General features: G+C 42.7%; 2 protein-coding genes across 3 annotated transcripts; both read right to left on the reverse strand.

Moving 5' to 3' along the window:
• Positions 1 to 1,110: 1,110 nt before the first annotated feature.
• Positions 1,111 to 20,378, reverse strand: spata13 (spermatogenesis associated 13). 2 transcript variants are annotated; one of them, XM_074693369.1, is made up of 13 exons: positions 19,894 to 20,378; positions 9,948 to 11,447; positions 6,926 to 7,402; positions 6,108 to 6,252; positions 5,776 to 5,903; positions 5,230 to 5,409; positions 4,520 to 4,699; positions 4,162 to 4,341; positions 3,814 to 4,046; positions 3,310 to 3,439; positions 2,102 to 2,477; positions 1,887 to 1,961; positions 1,111 to 1,778 (listed from the first exon to the last, which is right to left on the reverse strand). In XM_074693369.1, exons 1-13 carry the CDS (start codon positions 19,900 to 19,902, stop codon positions 1,603 to 1,605), a joined length of 3,789 nt encoding a protein of 1,262 aa, XP_074549470.1. In that variant the 5' UTR covers positions 19,903 to 20,378; the 3' UTR covers positions 1,111 to 1,602. The 2 variants fall into 2 exon arrangements, with proteins under 2 accessions (XP_074549470.1, XP_074549471.1); XM_074693370.1 differs by lacking the exons at positions 6,108 to 6,252; positions 6,926 to 7,402; positions 9,948 to 11,447; positions 19,894 to 20,378 and adding an exon at positions 5,998 to 6,083 and having other exon boundaries at positions 1,115 to 1,778.
• Positions 20,379 to 21,716: 1,338 nt separating this feature from the next.
• c1qtnf9 (C1q and TNF related 9) lies at positions 21,717 to 23,033 on the reverse strand. The gene is made up of 3 exons (XM_074693772.1): positions 22,847 to 23,033; positions 22,675 to 22,737; positions 21,717 to 22,486 (listed from the first exon to the last, which is right to left on the reverse strand). Exons 1-3 carry the CDS (start codon positions 23,031 to 23,033, stop codon positions 21,717 to 21,719), a joined length of 1,020 nt encoding a protein of 339 aa, XP_074549873.1.

The following is a 23,033-nucleotide window of genomic DNA, read 5'->3' on the forward strand; positions in this document are numbered from 1 at the left end:
AGGGGCTCATGTAGGTTAAATTACGAGTGGAACATTAAAAGGGCGTAACCCTGCTGCTGCTATTCTCCTCTTATCACTGTATCTCAGTGCGGTCAGCTTGTCTGCATTACAGTAGGCTGAGTGATATGCTAATCCGTCCTGAATGCAGAGAGCATGGGCTGAGGAGATGTTTAGAAAAGGAACATTTCACAGATGTTCAAGAGGAAAAGGTCACATCAGGTTATTGATTCATCACCAGTGATATAAGTGTGTGTCGCTCAGTAATGGTTTCCATGACTTGAGTTTATGGAGGGTTATTCCTTCTGCAGTGACTCCATCGTATGCTGTGCTCGTAGCTCATTGAGTTACCCAACGCCCATTTATTATTCATTCAGTGTCATCCCATACTGTGCAAGAGGCACTTAATCCATCACAGGTTAGCAGGGTATAGATTCCCACGGGAAAAATGTTTAAACTAATAAAACCAGCATTTAATCAAATTAACATGATACAATGTTTGGATTCTGACTTCTTTGATTAGATCAAATCTTAAGGCTTTAATTTAGAGAAACAGCCACAATCCAGATTAAAGTGTGACAGATGGGTTTAAAGTTACTCTACATCTTGAATCAAAGTGTTTCCTGAGGAATAACACAGCATGTGTGATACATAAATTGAGGATATACTCACACTTGCGACATCCTGCTGGGATGGATCATCATCTCCCCTCGTCAGCTCGTTCTCCTCACGCTCTGTGCCCATGACAAAGGCATCTCTTCAAGCCTCTATCATCTGCTCCCTGGTTTCTGATCAAGAAGACACATCATCCTTTCACTTAGAGCAAAAACAGCTTCAGAAAAACCTCAGGAGACAAACTGTGGAAAGCAACCAGCACACTGTTGAGATGCACCGACGAAGAGACAGGTGGGTGAAACCAGATCCTTCAGCACAGGCCAGGTAGCCCTCTGAAGGTAACGCACCTCCTCCGTGGCTACAGCTTATGTTTCATTCATAAACTTCTCGCCAAGTCACATGAAGTTTTATTTAACAGCATCAAAGTCTTTTAGATACTCCAGGAAAAACTGCAGAATTTTGTGTAAAGACAAAAAAAATTCAAAGTAACAACAATTTTCATTCAGTTTGTACAAGAGCTTTTATTTACAGGGTTAACAGGGAAGGTGAGTGTGTGACTTCATTTATCCTCTGACCGTTTTGTGCTCAGAGTTGACAGACTCACAGCAAAAAAGGGTCCAGCCTTTGTGAAATAAACTAAAACCATGTTTGTCAATGTAAAAGCGGAATATACATCGTTGTCATAATTAACAATAAAAAAACATCAAACAGCTGGGACGAATAAGACTAAGAGGGCAGGACTCTAAGAGTGAGCAGCATTTTCAACACATCAACAAAACAAACAGTCAGTATTTTAACACTTTAGTCATGCCCCTTTCAAAACGTAGGCACCGAAGTTCAAAATCAACGACGACAGACATACAGGACAGGAACGAGGCACAGAAACAAAACATTCACAGGCAAAAATAAAGTGTTCTTTGAGTCTTAAGGACGGTGTAGGCGTGCTCTAAATGTGCACAAGGAGGAAGAAAAAGAGGAGGGAGCACAGCCTCATTTCCTGAAAAAGGCGTTGCGAGTGATGCTGTACAACAGTTGGTAAGGCTTTCGTTTCGGGGGCTCGGCCAGTGAAAAGACCTGCTGCTGAGGCACGCTGGTTGGAATGGTGATGTGTCGCTGGTGAAGTGGGTGGAGGTTTTGGTGGTGTGATGGAACAGAGGCAGAGTAACCTATGGTTTAAAGGTGAACGGGCAACAAAGAGATGTTCAAAATTAGTATAAAATTCAGGCAGGTCAAAATGATGAGCAGCTCAGCAACGTGACAGAAAACTTTCTTACTTTTGTTCTTTCCCTGTTTGGCTCTTCTGGCATTAACAATGGCCTGTTTTCTTTGCTCTTCACTGATCTCCATGCCTGCCAAAGAACGCACAAAGACACACCTTCAGGTCAAAGTATTCAGAACCACCAACATCCTTCAACTATCTCTGGCACCTTGATTTGACATTTTCCCACAGTTCAAGTTTTGTGTCAGAAGTCAGAGAAATTCCACTCACCCATCTCTTGGTCTTCCTTCACCCTGTGTCTTTCCTTGGCAAACGCCTGTAACCACCTCTGCTTGTCCTCTGCTTTCCTGCAGCACAACACACACATGAACTCCAGCGTGGAGGCGTTGCGCAGCCGCAGAGCGTTCCTCAGGGTCAGGCCCAGGTCAGAGTCCCGCCCATCAGGCACATCCAGCACCTCGGTCTGGTCCATATCCAGCCGTCCGCGGTAGTGGAGCAGGTCTCTGCGAAGGACGTCTTTTTTACAGAACACCAGCTGGTGGTCAAACAGGAAGAAGCTGCGCTGTTGCATTTTTCCTTGTCGGACAACTCGGGTCAGCTCACCGGAGTGGATCAGCTCTGAGCTGCGCTCTAGCACGTTGGATCCCTGCAAAAAACGCAGGAACAGGAACATTTATGTGACTCTTCAACCATCCCCCAAAATGCCAAAAACACCTGTAAAAAGTATTTCCAAATTAAACTGAATGCTGAAATTTCAAGCTTAGCAGTCAAACTGGGGATGGGTTAAATACTTCAATAAGTATGGACTACATTCTGTCAAAAGTACTGGGTACTAATTCATGTAAAATTTAAAAGGTACCATGTTAAGGTACCTAAATGTCCTTCTGACTGTGAGGGAGCAGAAGAGTAGGCGATTTTTCATGCTGGACATGAGCACAGCATTGCAAGGTTATATATTGAAGACTACATATGTTAAATCAAAAAAATATATATTTTATTATAAACAAATTCACATTTTTTACCACATAAACACAAAAAAGTACAGAAAATTGGTACCATTGAGTACTGATAGCAATTGCCAGGTACCAGGCATCGGTCCCGTATTGTTTCAGACGTAAAAAGTACCAAACCCTAAGTTAAACTTCTGGTAACTATAACTAGTTAGTAACTACTCGAAGTAAGAACACACAGAAATTGAATGAATCATTTTTTTCTGTAGCAGCACATGGAAGGATGAAGATATGGACTGGAAACTCAAAAAAAAAAGTATGCAGGTGTCACAACCTGTGACGCTCAGTGGGCTTGACCCAGTTTTTTAAAGGGGGCGTTCAATAAGGACCACAACACTGACACTGTAACACTGGGATTTGAAACACCTTAACCCTGCCAGTTCACGGGTTAATACATCTCATATTCCTAGCATGTCCAGGCTCCCTTTAGTTTACTAAAAACTTGGGGATGTTATTTGGCGTCCTTACCTCCCAGCGCTGAATGGCCACTTGCCAATGAGCTATAGTGTCAATACTCTCTAATCGTCTCTTCCTCTCGTTTATCAAACTGGCCACATTCTTCATCGCCTCATGAGCTTGACTCACTCCACTGTAGTCGCTGCAATAAATCAAGAAGAGTAAAAAAATTCATCAACACTGTTGTGAATATTTTTAAACATTATGAGAATCAACTCAGGCACATCAACTCTAGCCCAGTACCAACTTCCAAAATATTGGTCAATGCTAGGCTAATGCTATACAGACTAAAAGTAGTTTAGTGGCTACTATGGGCCATAATAAGTCCAGTGTATCCAAGCAGCATCAACAAATAGATCCTTTACAACCCAAATGCTGTATTCTTTGAGTTCATGTACAGGCTAGTTAAAACTACAAGTGCTGCAGAAGATTTTGGTGCCACAAAAAATATGTAATGCAGTCACTTAGGTATTTGTATGGAAAGTATTGTAAATGTTGCCATTTCCCATATAGTACCTGTGGTCTTTTGGGGTGTACTTCAGCAGTTCCCCCAGTTGTAGAGGATATTTACAGATCTTCTGCACAGGCGTGAGCAAAAAACCAGCGATGGATATGTCGATCATCTGCTGGAGGAGCCTGCAGGCCTCAAAGAAATGTTTATACTTTCCTGACTTCATGAGGCGCTGCAGCTCTGCACAGGCTGCTGGGTGAGTGTTACAGTAGTCTGAATAGATAGAGAAGCCCTCCCCCTAGAGAAAGAAGAGCAAGATGTAATGACATTTAGTTAACTGCGCTGCTGAAATTGGTGAACAAGGAAGCTACACAGTGATTCAGTGGGAGAGTGGTTTTGTGTGTGTTCACTACCTGCAAGAGAAAACAGGATCCTATTTCACTGAGATGTGGTTGCTCTTTGTTGTACTTCTTCTCCAGGTCTCTGAGAAACTGCCTCTGGAACCTGTAGATGTCCTCTATGTTACTGAAGATGGTCTTCAGCTGCTGCTCAGTGAACATGTCCGGGTGTTTGCGGCACTGACGGATGTAGCCCTGAAAGTTACACAAAAGCAGTTTGTTGACAGAGGCACAGAGGATGGAGACAGTGCAGAAAGTGGCCAACAGGAGGTGCTGATTGTTCAGTTTGGACAATTTAGGGTGAGATGCCAGTTTTTTTCTGTCACAGAGGATTTGAAGTTTTTTAACAGATATGACAGAGGCAGCTGCGTACTTCACAGATGTCTTTCAGGTGCTTGATGTAGATGCGTTCAGTGTTCATGATTTCTTGAACCACATTGGTTCTCATCTGTTCCTTGTGCTGAGTGCTGTGTGTGTCTCTGGGAGCTGGATCCTCCTGGTCCGCTACACTCTCCACACTCTCTGCACTCGAGTCCTCCTGGTTCACTCGCACCTGAAACACATCCACCAAACACAGTGACCTCCTGAGCAGCAGTGAAATCATCTCAACTCAAAGTTTGTTTTCTAATTCACTCGGCTATGCTGTCGTTTTCTACAGAAATTTAACAAATTTGGCCCTCTAATTATTGTGTGTTTTTACTAAGATTAAAAATGAAAACTAAAAAAGGAGAACAATAACTACGTAAACTACACAGGAATACTCTGTATCACTATGGCAACATGCAAGTTTAACCAGCTCCTGTTCTGCAACTTTGATTCAGCTCCAAGCAATTACACAGCAGACGCCCATCTGCCAATCAAGTAACATTGCCATGGTTACCACCCCCCTGCCTAATTAAGACTCAACTGTCAATCAGCTGTGGTCGCCACAGAAACTAGTTGAACCTCTGAGGTTTGAACCTTGCACACACAGCGCTAAGAGGGCTGTTGAGGTTTGTTTGGAGCTGGGCCAGTTTGTGAGTCTTTTCTGTGCTGTTTGAGAGCAAACATGCGTTGGACACACGGGTCAGGAAGTCCACTTACCCTCACAAAGCTGGAGGGGAACCAGGCCTCTCTGTCAGCCACTCTGCCCCACCACCAGTCATTGTGCGAGGCGTCCAGGACACGGATAACGTCTCCAGCTTTGAACGCTAGCTCCTGCTCCTCCATAGTCACATGGTCCCAGAGAGCCTCAGCGTACACAGTGTGGCCGGAGCTTATCCACTGAGCAGCACACACACACACACACACACACACACACACACACACACACACACACACACACACACACACACACACACACACACACACACACACACACACACACACACAGATAAGATAAACATACAATTACATGCAGGCTCAGCCCATGTCAAACATGTAAGATTACGTCTAGACTTGAAGACAGCTGGAGATGTCTGTTAAGTTGAACTGCCGCCGAACATTTTGAAACCACGCGTATGAAAACATTTCACATGGATATTCACGAGGCATGCATGCAGCAAATGTTGCATCATAAATTGGATACACATTCTTGGAGAAGATGCCTACGAGTGTTGCAACATGACAAGTTTCCCGCCTAAGCCTTACCTCGTTGAGCACAGAGAGCTCCACCCCTGGCTGAAGGTAGGGTGTGCCATCAGTGAGCTCATCGAAGCTTCCCTCCTCCTCCTCGCTCACGCTGTCATCGAGAGTCGCTGAGCACTCTGACACACCATCTGCAGCACAAACACAGAGGTAAAAACAATCCCGCATGGAGCGTCTGAAAATGATTTGGAGAATCCAGAAAACAAGCCACAGATGCAGACCCACCCACACCTGGCTCAGCACCAACATTTCCCTCCAACACACTTATTGACATTCCCAGACTCAGCTTTTCCCACAGACTGAAGTACGGGATCAACAACAACCCCGGTTCTCACCGCTGAGCACTCTGTGGAGCTTACGCCGGCCGACGCGGTCCAGACCGATGGGGGTGCTCTGGGAGAAGGTGGAGGGACGAAACCTGGCTGACACCGCTCTGTAGGGGGGGACCTGGTGGGAGGGGATCGGTGGCCGCGACAGGGGCTGCAGAGGAGACGAGAAAAACATCCTGGGATTAAGGGAGAGCTCACTTTCTCAGGCTTTGTCCAACTAATGAAGTCTGAAAGAAATAAACCTGCAGTTTCTACACATTAAACACAAACTTAGAAAACCTCCTGCAATTACTCTGAACTTGTTTCCTGTTTGGTTTTTTGAAGGGAGAGTATTCTGAGCCTTTTTAACAATGTGGAACTAAGAGGAAATAATTGAGAGGCACAAAAAACAGTTCCTGCTCTGACTTGAATGGTAAAAAAATAAATACATTTACAACAAAAAGGATAAGAAAATCATATCACTTGAACTTTAGGTATGAGAATCAAGGGTTGGCATACTGATTAGATATGTTATCTGTGGTGCTCTATTTAACAAACTGAATGCTGTGCTATTCACACAACATTACACCAGTAAGAATTCTTCTCTCCTTTCCTTTCAGGGTCACTACAACTATGAATAAAAAAGTTTTTTTTCCCAGTGGTTATTAAAACTTGAAAGTCTTCTACGCATGTGGTTCAACAGTCTAATACCCAGCATGCAAAGAGCTCTTACTAACTCAGTGACCCTCCTTTCATCTTTGCCCTTCGCTTTCTTTAACAGCAGGTGATCAGCATTTTTTGCAGTAGTAGAAATTTTGGGGTGGAGCTTAAACATAATTGCTTACAGAAGGGAGGCGGCCACCTTTCTCCTGATCATCAGAAGAAAACATGTCCCCGACTCCGATCACAGAAATCGGCCGCTGCCTGCATCCTTGAATGTCTCCGTTAGACGCACCAGAGCTCTCAGGGCTTTCCCCATCCCCATTAATGTCATTTCCACTACAGTCTTTGTGCAGTAACGTGTTTGCTGTCCTTTCCTCAGAGCACAGTTCTGCCACTTCCTCAGGAATGGAGTGCTTCCTGGAGACGAGCTGCGCATAGTCAGAAATGGGCCGGGGTCTCGGGCGCCCGCTCCTTCTTCTGGGCTTGACGGAGGATGTTTCTGAGGACTCTGGGGAAGCATCTGTGGGTGATGTGGGTGATGTTGGTGATGCAGATGACTCTGAGAGGCTTGTTGGGGAGGCACGAGGGGTGCTGCTGGCTGTTGGTAACTCTTCCTCACTTTGAGGCAATACTTCTGACTCTAGTTTGTCTCCAGTCATCTATCATGGGGAAAAAAGATTAAAAATCAATAAAAATGACATCACTGAGCTTATCATGTTTGGTAATCTGCAGTTTACAGAGATTAAGAACTTGAGCTCTGCTGGAAAGAACATCAGTTAATAAGAAACAGAGAAAAGCTTCTTCTTGTTTGGATCTGGATGTAGAGCCACACAAATCAGAGTGAAACCATTTCAGTGACGGATTCTCACAATGATATTAGTTTTTGAGTTCACTCTAGGACTGGTTCCACAAGTTAAACACAAAAAAATAGAAATTCTTATCAAGCCCAAGCGAGAGCTGTGATATTAGCAGCATAACTGCACCACTATTCAACATGAGCACACCACAAACCAGCAGTTTCCTAACAGGAAAAGTCTTTTTCGTCACTCTCAGGAGTTTTTTGGTTTAAGTTTGTCAGCCAGGCTCAAATTTCAAACCTTACCTCTTGGTTTTCTCTGTCATGGTCCGGTCCTCGGCATATACACTGGAAAGGCACACAGTGGACTAGCACCATTGTGAAACACACACACCAAAAACAAACTAGCCTGTGTCCTCAAGGCCAAGTCACTAGTTTTCTTTAGTCTAGATAACTCTGCTTGATTTCTTTAGCAGAATAATCTGATGTTGACTTTTCATCTTTAAAAAAAAAAAAAAAACTACTCTCCAACACACACGTCTCTGTAACAGTGTGTTTATGGTCCAGTCTGCATGCTCCTAGCTGTCCCAGGCCTGATGTTAGCGGTGCCGGACTTTGACCAACCAGGCCTCAAGCTTAGGGGAAGAGGGGCAGACGTGAGGCAGGGGCCGTACTCTTTCCTAGCTGCCTCCCCTCCCACAGAAACAGGACTCTGGAGCCATTTTGCGCAAGGGCCGCTAATCATAAACAAAGAGTAATCATTAACTCCGTCTGCTCCTTCAGTGTGCGTGGACGCACTGAACAGCTGGCTTCAGCATGTGACCTTGCTCCAGCAGGAGTCAGTATATCAAACATGACTGACAGGAAAGGGACAGTGAGGGACGTTTACGACTACGTCATATTTTTAACACTGAAGGAGACTTTGGACGCACACTCACTCACACGGCTACATTTTGAGTATACAAGCTCTGCTCCAGCTCATGCTTCCTTGAATTAGACGTTATCTCAGGGGGTTAAAATCACACCAGAGTCAAAGATCACTTCTTAGAGGAGTGCTGCTTTATTTCCTGAAACAAGGGTCAATGCCATCCAGCACAAAGACTGGCATCCATTAGTGATCATACTGGAAAAGATCACAGTGATTCCTTTCCTCCAGAGCAATTTACCAAAAAGTTTAAATCAAGCGCTTTTCAGGGTTTCTGAGTTAATTATAAAGGTGCTCTGACATGTGATCATGTGAAACTTTGTGTGGACTTCATGTCTTAAATCTGCAGTACAGTGTGCCTATCTGTCAGCAGTCATCAGGCAGGCCAGGCATATAAAGATAACAGCTTAGCTTGATGTCATCATTATTGTTTTACACTCTTCCTGCATTTCATCACACTATCACTGAGCACGAGAGAAACAGGTAGAGCTGATTTTTAGACATCAGGCATGAGTTACTTCATTTAAGGTCTCTTTTTATCTTAAAATAGCTATTAGGACTTTTCATTTTGGGATGATTTGATGACCTCTGTGGACAAATGTACGTCTTATCTTCAGCTGATCATGTCCAAACGTGTGCAGTGCTCTCAAACAAAGAATTCCTCCTCACCTGATGTGCGACTTGCTGCTAAAACTGCTAGTAAAAAATGTAAACAAAGGCTCTCGTCATCTACTTCTGGAATCTGACCCTGTCACAGCAATGGCAGGCATTCAGAGTAACTACCTGTCTCCCATATGGTCGGCTATTTAGCCTTTGTAGGTCACGTGAAGGCAGGAGGACTGAGAGAAGAAGAGACCGTGTGAAAGCCAGTTAAAATCTTTTTACGTCAGGATATTTTAGCTGACCCTCCCTTTTTAAAAATATGTTTGTATAATTAGGTTGGTGATTACCCTATCAATAAAAACTGATTTTCTTTCGTCTTCTTGTTCTAGTCTGAAATAAAACCCAATTTATGTGCCTTCAATATCCTCCAAAAGGCACAAAACTGCACAAACTTCAGTCATAATGAAAATTAATTACGACAGTATTTCCACAAAGATATGTCCATCATAGCACTGCTAGCTGAGAAAAACACAGACCCTCTTGTTGCTTTTACATGTATGCATTTTTTTGTGCATATCTATCATGCTAAGACTAAAAACAGGCTTTTACGACCATAGTGAAATCCAAACAGGAAGTTTTAAAATTTGGCTTAAATGTCAGACTTTGACGATCCAAAGGGTGCGTGTTTGAGCGAACTCACCTCATAGTTTTTATCTAATCATTTTAAAATGTATTTTCTAGAGAGAAAACGATGATAAAAATGATCATGGCCAGAAATAATGGCCAAACTTTACGATTTGTTTTTTCCTGCTTTTTGTTGCTGAGAAGAAAACTTCTCACAGTCTGTTAAAAATTCAGATTTTATTATTATTTTTTTTACCTCGTTTGGTGTCAAGTTGACCTCAGTCTCTTCCTGTTGTTGTGAAGGCTCTGTTTGGCTCAGTGGTGAATCACATTCTGCGGTCTGTTTAAAATCACTCAGCGGGTCATAAGGAGCAGAAACACCAGGCGAAGTATCCACAGGAACCGGGCTGATAAGGACCTGGTGCTGCTGAGGGCTGACATCAGGCTGTGATTGACCCAGAGGGCTGTGTTCAGCAGACAGGACCCGAGCTCTGACAGGTGAGGGACGCCGCTGCCTCTCGCTGGTTGTTTGGAAAGGCACGCGGCGAGAGTAGTCGTCATGGAGCCGACTCAAAGGGGACATGGGAGATGGAGTTGTGGGGCTTGGGGATGGGCTTCGCCTGCGTCGGACAGTCAGGTCAGTCATGCTGCTTACTAACTTCAGCACTGGTTTCTTGGTCTTCACAGGAGTCTTTTTTACAGCGTGGCCTTGGAGGTCTACTGAAGAGGCACTGGCTGTCCGCTGGATGCTTGGAGCCCCGTTTGGTATGCAGTCTCTCTGAGAGTCTTCTAGAGGCGAAGGAGCTGCCTTGCGTCTGAAAGGTGCCTTAAATATATGAAGATTTTCAGCGCTTTTGCTCAGTCTGCTCAGCACTTTCACATTTGTGTTCTTCATCTGAGAGTTTTCCTTTGAGGTCTGCTCAGGTTTGTGTCCCTCTGCTTCGTTTGTGCTTTTTCCTACCGGTCGTCCATTCCCTGTATCATATAAAGAGATGCGACCTGCTCCATACGCTCTCCTGATGCTCCTCGAGAATCTTGTGTTGCGTGTGAAACTGTCTCCTTCATCAGCGTCTTCATCATCATAGTCCTCAATATCTGATCCACACTGACACATGACAGCCAACTTTTGGCCAGCATGACCTCCATTAACGCTGCATCCCTCCGCCAACTTGAAATGATTTGTTGCATCATTAAGACCAGGGCCAATGTTTGCTTTAACCACGCCGTTTTTCGCTTCCTGATTCAGATACAAGTCATGTTCTCCCTCTTGGCTGATTGTCCCTCTACTCTGTATCCCCTGCAGCACAGACGAACGGAGCTTTTTAAAGGAGTCCACAACAGCCAGCCCTGAAAGTCCAGACCAGGACTGGGGACCTGAGTCACTGCCGCTGCTGTTGGATGAGGCAGGACTGTCGGTGCTCGGACTGTGAGCAGGGACAGGACCCTTCCTGGGGTTTGAAAAAAGCCTCATAATTCTTGAGGAGTAAGGCTTGACCTCAGGATGCCCTATCACAGGGTTGGACCAGGCGGAGGAGTTGATTCTGTTCAGTATGTTTTCATCAGAACCTGAAGGCGCCGGCTGAACTTGGGCGCTGCCCTCTGACAGGAGATATGGGACCGCACTCCTGTCAGCTTGACTGTGGAGTGGGTAAATATCACTGAGGGGTCGGCTCCGGATCACTGGGCCAGCTTTAGAGTTGTGGAGGAATGGGAGAGGGTCCTCGCTTGTGGACAAGACCCTGTCCTGCTGTTCCACCTGACAAACAAATTAGAAGTTGATTTAGTCAGGGAATTTAATGAGTTTTTGACAGCAGTTCATTTCAGAAAGACTTTAAAAAGGCTTATAATGCATGAAGAGACCGGACAACAACAAGGTGCACAGGAGCAAAAGAAAGAGCTATACAAATATCCAGAGGAGTGAGACATCTGTCACTGAAAACACTCCGTGCATTTGTCCTTGGTGCTGTATTTCAACGTCCAAGGAGAACGGAGGCCCAGGTTGGGGTGGTGTTGTGCTGCGTCCAACTTAATGTGAGTGTGTGTGTGTGACTCAAGGCAGTGGCTAGTGCAGCCGCTCCTTTGAAGTGGGGCTTTGTGAGCGTGACTAAGCAATGAAGCTTGCTAATCCATTGTGATTAATGAAATAAATTGCCCGGTTTCCTCCAGATTACATAGATGATGAGGTGATGGTGAGGGGGAGGGCTGTGTGGTCTTCAGTCTATTACTAGTTTCTTATGCACAGAGCGTCCACATCAGCATTTCATTGGCAAAGTTGAGAATTAGAAAAATCACTTATAATGTTTGCATAGATGTTTCATTGTAGCTTTCCAGTAAGTTACACACCAACATTCAGTCACCAAGCGGGGATCTCAAACATCAGAGCTGTCATCCAATTCAATTTTTACAAAGCAGCATGTTAAAATATAGATGTTGAAAAAAGGATTTTGACAGATGTACTCCCTGAAGTACAAAAAAAGCTCAAGTTAAATCAAGCTGTTTTTAGAAATGGGAATCCGGCATTCCAGGTCTATACTAATACACCCTGGTGCTCTGCTATCCTGCTGAAGAAGTGACAGTTATCTTTAAAGACAAGAAGCTACCATGATGCATGTACAATCCTCAGTTTGCAAAGTTTTACCACCACAAATGTCAGTATCTATGCTTTTTTTCCTGCAAAAGAACTCCTTTCTTCTTTGTCTTCCAACCACAGACTGTATAATACATGGACGTAGTCTTGATGATGTCACCCATCTGTTTCTGTAACAGAGTTTTGATACACATCGTTGTGAAAGCCATATTGGAAATAACACCTATACTGTACCCACCTGCCAATCAGCTGAGCTGTGCCTCTAATTGGCCAAACTCACATTCTTAATATCTTCTTAACTGCCAAGTTAGAAAAAAAAAAAAAACATCCCCCATGCAATGTATGGAGTTACAGAAATCAACTATTCAGATGGAAGATTTTTAGATCTTTTGCTACATGGTACTAACTGCTTCATACTGTACATTTAAACAATAAAACGATGACACTATTAAAAAATAGTGTCTTCTTTTGGAAGATATAAAATTTACACTTGTTTCCAGACTCATGTATCAATCATTTCCATAATGCATTCTGCACTTTATATATGCTGAGTGTAAACATAATCATATAGAATAAGGATATATTTTAGCAGGCATATGTAGGTGTAGTAAGTATATATAAAGTATATATATTGAATGTATAACTAATGAATTTTGATAACTATAATGGCTACTTTTATTTTTGAGTATTACTATTTAAAAACTTTAGGTAAAGAAAAACATAACATGGAGAAACAATTTCATTTCAGTTACTTTTTTTTCTAATGTCCTGGTAATTAGAAAAGCTGTGTTAAAATAGTTTAGCTCATCAGCTGTTTTTCAGAATAGTACATTATGCTGTGAGAACTGTCTGACCTGCAGAGCAAAACATGTAAGTGTAATATAGTTTAATGGCATGACGGCAGACTTCGTCAACCATTACCCTTGTAGGCAAGAGCCCATATGAACTTTTTATTGCAGTCAATGCAACACTTTAAGAAGCCACTGGTATATTTACTGCAACAATTGAATTTAACAACCCCTACTCCTATTTATAAAGATAGTACATGGTTAAAAACTGTGATTCCTCTTAGATTAGAAAATCTTTATTGTCCCCGAGGGGCAGTTTGTTTTGTAGCCGCAGTACATACTAGGGATGCGCCAATATTACATTTTCACTTCCGATACGATACGGATACTGCAGCATTGAGTATTGGCCGATACCAATATTAATCCGATACGATATCAGCATTAAACATGCATACTTTTATTACCTATTTTGTAGTATGTCTGTCGTGTTAGAAAAGGCTTGATTAAGTGATATTATTCAAACAAAGAACAGTAGTCAGCTTCAGTAGGTATGAGGAAAGACTGACCCATTTATTATTAACCAATGGGTAACAGAAATTTTAACATTAAACATAAGAATATACAAGTAATTGAATAAAATAAAGAATAAATTAGAAGACCCAGAAAATAACCTAAATAAATCAAATAAAAACAGCAGGAGCAGGGTCTGGAATGGACTGCTCATATCGGAGATTTTAGATGCATTCCGATACCGATATTTGTTTTTTGCTGATATCGGACCGATATCCGATATCAATATCAGACTGGGACACCTCTGGTACATACATCAACAGAAACAGGCAAACAAACAAGAAAAAAACATACATATAGGTTAGTCTGACTAACTCATGGATTACATCATGGACAGTAAAAAAGTAAGAATAAATAGATAAAAACAACAACACAGCCAAACCCTGTATAGTTAAGAACAATATGAATGTATGCGGAGGGTAGCTTTTGTCTGTATAGTCTATATTATTTAAAAGGCCCAACAAACATAATTTCTTATGACGACAGTTCACTGAAAAGTTGTGTGTTTTGTTTTCATGGGAGTTATCATGTCAGTAACAATTACCCTAAATCATATCACAATTTATCGAAGTGTTAAAGAAATACTTGATACTTTGTTGGATAATAAAATTAAAAGCTCGTTTAATTTTGCTTCTTTGTGCATCATTGAGGATTTAAGTGTCTTAAGAGCACAACATGTACTCAGGCTAATTATATTGCAGTATTATTCGGCTATTATACTAAGACTGCTGTCATTTTGCAGCAGCACATTTTCAAGCCCTGGAGGCGGTGTTGCTTCCACTGAGTTCTATGTTCACATGCAGGGAGTCGCAGGCATCCTGGAACACTCCCATACCTCCCGTCCCCTGTGTGTGTTCAAGCAGCAGATGGGCTTTCTCAATCAAACTCTCGGTGGAATCTGCTGTCACTTCAACCAGCTCGCTCCATCACATCCAGCACTTATGTAAACACAGAGCCACCGCTGCCAAGCACCACTGCTGACAGACAGTCAACACCCCTCCTGAACAATGTGCTTCTTTCTACGCACAGCTGAATTGTCTTTTTGTACTTTCTCCTCCTCGGCCAAAGAGGAATCACATTGGGTTGCAAATGGGAAAAAAAGACAGGATCGATTATTCTCCATTTTCAAAGCAGAAAGATGGAGATAGGGGAGGAATGTCTGCGGCTCCAGTAGCTTGTTTTTGTTTTGGATGCTCTCGTCATGAAATCATCCGTTCAACCAACTGTACTATCCTTCAGCACCTTTCTGCCGTCTCTCTGCGCACGGCGCCAAATGTCACAGGCCAGTTGGCTTTTACTGAGACTTGGCATGGTGTTTGTCAGAAGCAGGCTGAAGCAGGTGGCGCTTATGAAAATCCACAAAAACACCACAGACTTAAAAATGAGCAGCTCATATGCAATACGCTGAAGTCCACACTGATTCTGCAGGATCAGAATGAATAATATCCTCTTCTTTAAAAGTAGCCGTCTAGACTGAAAGCATCAATCTAAGTGTAATCTTACATTTAATGCGCTACTACACACAATTATTTCACTCTGAAAATGGCTTGTCTCTTGGTGATATGTAATTACCAACCTCCAAAAAAGTCAGCACAGACACCTGCAATTTGGTTCATTATAAAACACTGCGCAGCTTTTTGCTATAGGATCTGTGCCTTTTTGATGACAACAAAAGCAGAAAGAAGTGGAAAAAATACATTGAAAGTCCAAAAACATTCTTTAGCTGATTCGTCTCAAAAGTTGAGATTATACAACAAGAGTTCTCTTTTTTTAAAAGCTCAAAATCATTCAAACTAAAAGGGAAATAAGGTTTAAATAAAGCATCTAAGACATCAACATTAGCTCTGAATATCAAAACATCCAGATAAATATTACTTACGCATAAGTTAACACCACGCCTTACTGTCTGTTCATGCAGATGACTTTTACTGAGCTGAGCCTTCTCTTATCAGCTCTGCTCCCGCTGCTCTCAGGCTTCCTCCTGCTTAACTGTGGAGGGGAACAGCGCTCTGGGGCCCTGGTCCAGAGTTAATTAAGAGCTCAGGGAGGAGCACCCCCCCACACACACACGCACACACAAACACACACATACACAGAAGCCAGCTGGAGCCTGCCTCAGATTAGACTCCTGGAGACTAAGATGAACATGCACCCAGATACATCAACATGTGTATGAGAGCTGAAAGAATGCACTCCAAAGACACACATGCAATTAGTTAGAGCATCCTTTCTCATATTACATGGCCCAAGTCCAGGCCTGAGTGTGTGTGTGTATGTGTGTGTGTGTGTGTGTGTGCACTCACATGCGTGCATGCACTCACAGCGCTGCACAGGGAGTCAGGCATTTAAATCACAGACTCCCTTCCTGTTTGGCTAGAAAACCTGGGCAGTTATGTAAGGAGTCATAAATGCATAATGATAAGTGACCTCCAACCCATGGTCCACCTCTGCAGAGGTCTCCCCTGCCAGCGGCTAGGATAAAACTCATCAGGCCAGAATAAACTGAGAATTAACTAGAAAGGCCCCCCGATAGCAAAAAGAAACCTGAGCTTTTCTGCCATTCCTGTGCTTAACTTTGAGACAGACACAACTGCCCTGCAGCTACAGCGCCATTCCTCCGTGAGCTGTCACTTCACTTCTTTGTCGTCCGTCTCTATGAGGGAAAGCTGCAATGACAACTTTCTGTCAGAGTGTCTGAAACAACAGCACATAAAACAGATCTGCTGATCAACTAAACCGTGGTGAAACTCAAGCTGAACACACACTCACTACCTGAGAAAGTGTGCTGGATTCTGTCTCTTAGCTGACTGAATCCCTGATTCAGGTGGTTACTAGAGCTGCAGCTATCGAATATTTTAGTATTCGAGTATTCTACTGAAAATCCCATCGATTAATTGAGTAATCGGATAAAATACATTTTTGTTTAGTTAAAGAGCAGTTATTTTTCAAATGAAAATTTTTCTCTTTAAGAAATAGAATTTTCTGATACAGCATGTCAATGAGAGCACTTGCTTTGGTAGCTCCAAAATTTGTAAACACACTTTGACACATTTTTTGTGCCTTGTACTTCTCGTCAAATGTTGCGGACCCAAATGACACCCGTTTCGTAGAATGACCCATTACTCTCCCATCTCCAGAAAAGAAGCTAGATTTGTTGCTAGTTGCTATTTTGTATAAGAGGTAGCTTGAGGGGTCTGAAAACTCTCTTAACATGGCCTCAGCTCTATTTGAAAAACCACTCTTTGATCCTTTTTAAAATTAAACGATTCCTTGAGGCAGAGAAAATTACTCGAGTAATTTTTATAATCGAGTACCTCGAATCATTCGAGGAATCGTTTCAGCTCTAGTGGTTACACCTGAGCCTCTATTAAAAAACTGCCTCCTCAGACTGTTTCCAGGTAGAGAAAAGTAAGCAAGAAAGCTGATCAAGTGTGAGGTAATTGTGTGTATGTATGTGGAATTGGAGTGTGTACGTTTATGAATGTATACCTTATTCCTTAACTGCACTAATCTGATTAGTGAAGCTTTACCAGTCTGTGTTTAGGACTGTTTTTTTCTACACATGATAGACTAATCAGGAGGACAACTGGGCTATTCAGCACTGATGGAGAGTGACACCCAAAGCCTGTAAACAGCCCACCAAGACTAAAACTGCTGCGGTGTCACTTGGTCTCCTTACACTCAACATCTAGAGGGCACCAAATAAAAAAACTGCAGGAATTTACATTTTGCTTTGTCAGATCTTGAAGGGGTTCAAAGTAGAACTTTGAAATTCAAAAAAGAAGAAAGACAAAAAATGGTGTAAGAAATTTATTGCAAACAATTAAAGTGCAATGGGCTGTTCATCAGCTGATGTAAGTTTATGACCGCAGTCTTTAAAGGCAAAATCTGAGCAAAAATGGGAATTCAATGTCATTATCTGTCAGGTATTCACACTGTCAATGGATGTGGTTGGGTTGTTGAGCTGCATAAGCAAGGCCTCTCACAATGTGCCACCGCTGCTAAGATTGAACGCAGTAAGACAGTCATTTTGAACTTTTTAAAAGATCCTCAGGGTTATGAAAAAAAAGGTCAAGTGGTAGCCCCCCCAAAAATCACCAGCACTGAGCCGAGGGATCTGATTGGCTGTCTGTTGAGACAAGGGACAGTTTTCAACCCCAATTAAGGCCTTTACAGGTGCTGACTGCAGCCCAATAACCATCAGACAACATCTGAGACTTTCAGAACAAAACATTTATTTCAAAGGCCTCATCTCCTTCAACATCACAAAAAGGTGAAAGGTGGAAGAAATTTTTAGTCTCTAATGAGAAAAAAATCAACTTGATGGCTTCCAATGGATCACTCTGCATGTACCCTTGATCTCGACCACATTGAGAACATTTGGGGATGGATGGCAAGTAGGAATGGGTGCTAAATAAGGTACTTTCATGGGTACTGACGGAATCTCGTCTGTAGTACAGAGTAGGTACTACAGATTCAGGTACAATCAAACAATACCTTGTTTAGGTACCTGAACGCATCTTTGTGACTGTGAGGGAGTGGAAGAGTAGGTGATTTTTCATGCTGGACATAAACACAGCATGGCAAAGTTATATATTTAAGAATATATATTGTTATCGAACAAATCAATATTAACATAAACATACACAAAAGTACTAAAAATTGGTACTGTTGAGTACCAAAACTAATTTCCATGTACCGGGTATTGGTACTGTATTGTTTTAAATGTGAAAGGTACCCATCCCTAGTGGTTAGAGATGTTTACAGAAATAGACATCAGTTCCAGACAGTTGATGCCCTCTGTGAAGCCATTTTCACCACTTCAGCACACTGGTCTCCTGGAAACACTCACATCAAGCATGCCGAGATGGATTTTGAAGTCATCAACAAGAACGCTTGAGCTCATCATCCTTGAGTCCATTTTTTAACTTTATTACTATTTCAGGGTGGTCTCAAATTTGATCAGCTGACGGAGGGCCTACTTCACAGCATTTAAAACAGCATTTTGAACTCTACTTGGAACTTTCTGAAGATCATCTGAGCATAATGTAAATTCTTGCATTTTTTCAACTGGTCTTAAATCTTGATCAGGTGTGTACAAGTGTCCATGAGCATGATTTACAGACAGAAGGTTCAGTTGCCTGGATAAAGTCTTATATTTGTCCATGGCCCAGTTCCTCATTTTTTTAATCCAGCAGAAAGAAGGAGATTGAGAGACACCACGCCCCTTTCCATAAAGCGTGGGAAGTACAGGTACAGGCCAAGCCAGGGAGTGTCCCCACTCTCACAGGGAAGCAGCCACATACTCACCCGATCTGCTGTGGACTGTCATAGAGACAGACAGACAGAAATTGAACACCACACAGTGCACAAGGCTTAGAGGGGACAAAACACTGCTGAGCTTGGATGTCAACAGCCGACAGTGTAACCTGACAGCAGTGCAACAATAACCAAGAGACTGCTCTATCCATCATGAACCATTAGAACAGAGAGCTTCTTAAGAGCTTAGAGCTTCTAATATTATAAAGGAAGCAAAAGAATCTGGTCCAATTGTTGTGAGGGATGAGAGGAAATATTTTAGACTAGGCTTCACTGACACAAATGCCTTTCTGACTGTGTCACGGCTCAAAACACGTCTGATAAAAGAACCTGCAGTGTGGAATGAAGTGCACAAAGAAAAAAATAGATCATAGTATACCTTTGTCATTGTAAAAAAAGGAGACTGTTTTTACATTTGAGTTGTTTGGACTTTTTATATGTTTTTATACAACATGTCTTAAAACTATAAAGTCCACCATAAATCAGATGACTCTGACCTTTAATGGGAAATGATCCAGATAATACAGCTTTAACTAATATAAAACTCTATCTGGGAAGCTATAAAAACAAGCCAAAGTACTTGAGAGTGAAATCCTACAAGTGTTGCTAAATTGGTAAATGCCAGGGGGATCTGAAAACAAGGATCTGTAAAAGTAGATTACACTGAGTACTTTTCTAAGCTCATAGAGAACTGCTTATTTATTTCTGCATTCATTAACTTTCTTTAGCCATAAAGCTCTTTGTAGTTGAGCTCCCCTGTCCCCTCCTTCACCAACTCCCTGCACAGCCTGGCATCTCCCACATCACTATAACAACCAACGGCTGTAATGTACGACAATAACCCCTCCTGGTCCAATTTCAAACAAGAACGCGAGAGGGAAAATGAATGAAAAGCAGTGGTATCCAGTAGTGGTAGGAATGTAAGGAAATTGTCTCACCTTACTCATAGTCGCTGATGTTGTCCTCCTGACCCTCTTTTCTCACATCAACCGGGCAGCTGTTTTGGTCGTTAAGCCATACTGAAGTCGCCAAAGTTTCTCAGAGGTCCAACAGCTTACTGCCTCGAACTCATCGTTCTGTCTCAAAAACATGTCGAGTCCCAAAAACCCGAAAAGTGCTATGCTGACTAGTTTCCCCGCAACATGTTCAGACCAACGGCTGCCTGACTTCTTCAACACACAGGGCTAGCAACTAGAGCTAGCTCACGAGCTCACTAATAAAACTTCTCCTGAATTGCGCAAGCTTTGCGGTTTTTAATTTCGCTTTCCTTGACGGGCAGGAACTGGTCAAAGTCGAACAAGTGAAGAACATACGTGGTTTAGAATCCGGTAGCTCCCAAAGTTGATCAATAAATGCTCAAAATTTCGCTAATGACTTCACTCAATAGAGGTCTTTCTTGAAGGAGTGAGCTGGCGAGCATCCTTAATGCACTTGTTGCAGTGTTTGCGAGGGGCGGGGCATCGAAGGGTTAGGACAGAGGTTACTGGTTGACCGCGTCGTGGCCATTCTTCCAGCAGCCAATCACAAGTCATCAGATCAGACGGTGACTGAGGAGCCACGCCTACAATTGAGCGCTCTTCATTGAAGGAAAAAAAAACAGAAGAGACAATACAGCGTCTGACTTCCTGTGGCTCTTTGAAGACGAGAAAAGGAGACTGGACCTTCCAGTTGTCGTCGTACCGTCTTCCTCGTGCCATGTCGCTTCATCATGCCAAAACAATTAACGTCACGTGCTATTCTATTGTATGCCCATCCCTGATTACCACAGGAATGAACAGGACAGCTTTATGAATGTTGCTTTTTTGCTTCTGTCACAATAGACGAGACAAACACATCGAGCAGGGTACTGAAAAACACATCGAGCATGAAAAACATGACACTTTTATATGTATGATGTTTTATTTCCTTGTGACAATGTCATTGAGTTCATTTAGCATAGTATCTACGGGGACAAAATAAATTACAAGTATTAAGACAAGATTTGATTGGTCAAAAGCATGAGAGTTTAATAAGAGAAGATTGGTGTAAAAAGAAGGACAATTAAGTCTGATTCAGTTTGATTATTATGGGATTTCTGGAAATACAGCAATGCATTTTTACTCTATTTCAAAATGAAAATGAGTTAATTCGGTTATGCAGTTCTGTTTTATCGCAAGATCCGGACTTAACTACAGCTGCAAAGCACAGAACTCAAAAGACAGGGAAATACTAGCATGGCATGTTGTGGTTTTGACTGTTACAGCTCCCAGCATTGTTTTGTTTTTCAGATTTACAGATAATTATATCACAAGCAAAACAAGCATTGTTATCTTGAGATCACAAGACAAATCGCTTAATTAAAATGTGAAAACAAGTTCTGTCATCTTGACTGAACAAGGAAAATAAGCCAGGCTCTTGACAGGGAAATTCAGTGTGTGTCCTTTTTAGGCATCCCTAGATTATTATAACTAAAGCACTTGTTTTTGTTGTAAGTAGAGATGGGTTTTTTATTTCTTTTATGCTTGGTATTGAATCTTCATATTGTAAGTCATATTGTATTGTAAGTCAGTCAACCTTTCAAATAATTACCATGTACCAGTCAAATAGAAGCTGTGGATTAAATGGTATGAGGTTTTCTCAAATCAAGGCAGCCTATAGAAGCGTATATTCAAGTAGAGCTGAGGCCTTTCTGTATTATATTCCAAGAGGCCTACAGTAGTTGTGCTCACTGCTGATGTCAAGGACTTTTTGAAAAAAAAAAAAAAGAACATCGGTGGCTAAATTAATCTCCAAACAGTATGAAGCCAGAGAAGGTGGTGTCATCATCTTCATCAGCGAAGAGTCCATTGAACAGCTCTGCCCCTGCCACCTGCAGCCACACCTTGTCCCCAACATCCAGGTGAAGCACAGCACCCCCTGCTGCCTGATCCTCACTGCTCTGGTATGTGTCCGTAGTGTGGATGATTTTTGCACCATTCTTAACTAGAGCCACCTTTACGTTTCTGGAGAAGACAGTAATGTGGTAGGTGAAGAAGTAGGTTCCTGCTGCAGAGCATGTGAATCTGCCGGTTTGTGGATCGTAGTGATTCTGCTGATTGTAGATAATCTTGTCAAACCGGATGGGTGCGTTAGCTGCTGGGAGTTTAGAAAATGCTGTGAGTCCTACAGAGAAGGCACTTTTAGAGATAACCAAAGTATCTCCCTTCTCACCCTTATCACCTCTCTCCCCTCGAGATCCCCTCTCACCACGATAACCAATGTTCCCTTTATGACCTGGGACACCGATTTCCCCTTTAGGCCCTGGCCTGCCCGGAGGTCCTAATGGTCCCTGAATACCTCTGTCACCTCGGAGGCCAATCTCTCCCTTGGGACCCTCTGGTCCAAGAGGCCCCAAATCCCCTTGACGCCCTTGGGGTCCAGGCAGCCCAAGCTCTCCCTTAGTTCCTTTTAAGCCTACTGGCCCTTGGACACCTTGAGGCCCCATTTTCCCAGGAGGACCCCTTTCTCCATTATCTCCTCTTTTCCCTTTGAGCCCTGCTGGGCCAACCTCACCTATAAATGACAAGCATACATAATCCATTTATGTTAAGTGTGCACAAATATAAACTGGAAAGCCCAAAAACCCATGAAATATACATTAATTCAACAAATAATGTGTGTATTAACACTATCTTTACAGTGTTTAGAGTGTAGTCTTTGCACAGGTTACAAATCTATCAGCTTAGACGGACTAAACATACCACGCTCTCCTTTGTCTCCTCTGAGACCGTCAAGGCCAGGTCGTCCAACAGGACCAATTTCACCTGTGTGTGATAAAAAACTGTTACCATGAATTGCCAGACTGAGGTTCAAGACCTACAGGGAAATGTACATGTCAAGTTCTTGAGGAGGAGCCATGTCATCTAGACTCACCTTGATCACCCTTTTCCCCTCTGAGTCCATCCCTGCCGTCTCTTCCAGGTGCACCGTTGTGTCCAGGGTCCCCTGGTATTCCAGGGTATCCACAAACACAGCCTTTATTTTGTGCTACTTCCTGTGCAACACACCTGGCCATCAACAAAAGGAGCACGAGAGAAACTCTAAACCTCATCTGCAGCAT

The sequence above is a fragment of the Halichoeres trimaculatus genome, unplaced genomic scaffold (genome assembly GCF_033239565.1).
Source record: "Halichoeres trimaculatus isolate MK-OKI-2021-1 unplaced genomic scaffold, fHalTri1.1 fHalTri1_scaffold_18, whole genome shotgun sequence".
In the NCBI taxonomy this organism is placed as follows: Eukaryota; Metazoa; Chordata; class Actinopteri; order Labriformes; family Labridae; genus Halichoeres; species Halichoeres trimaculatus.

Bases quoted from the DNA above. Each gene is read 5' to 3' on its own strand.
- spata13 (XM_074693369.1), bottom strand. The intron at 7,403-9,947 runs GTAAAAAAAATA...TCCCCATGATAG, and splicing joins TCAACTTGACACCAAACGAG to ATGACTGGAGACAAACTAGA. The intron at 1,962-2,101 runs GTGAGTGGAATT...GTTCTTTGGCAG, and splicing joins GAAGGAAGACCAAGAGATGG to GCATGGAGATCAGTGAAGAG.
- c1qtnf9 (XM_074693772.1), bottom strand. From the start codon at position 23,033: ATGCTGCAGATGAGGTTTAGAGTTTCTCTCGTGCTCCTTTTGTTGATG. The intron at 22,738-22,846 runs GTGAGTCTAGAT...TATCACACACAG, and splicing joins AGGGGAAAAGGGTGATCAAG to GTGAAATTGGTCCTGTTGGA. The intron at 22,487-22,674 runs GTATGTTTAGTC...TGTCATTTATAG, and splicing joins AGGAGACAAAGGAGAGCGTG to GTGAGGTTGGCCCAGCAGGG.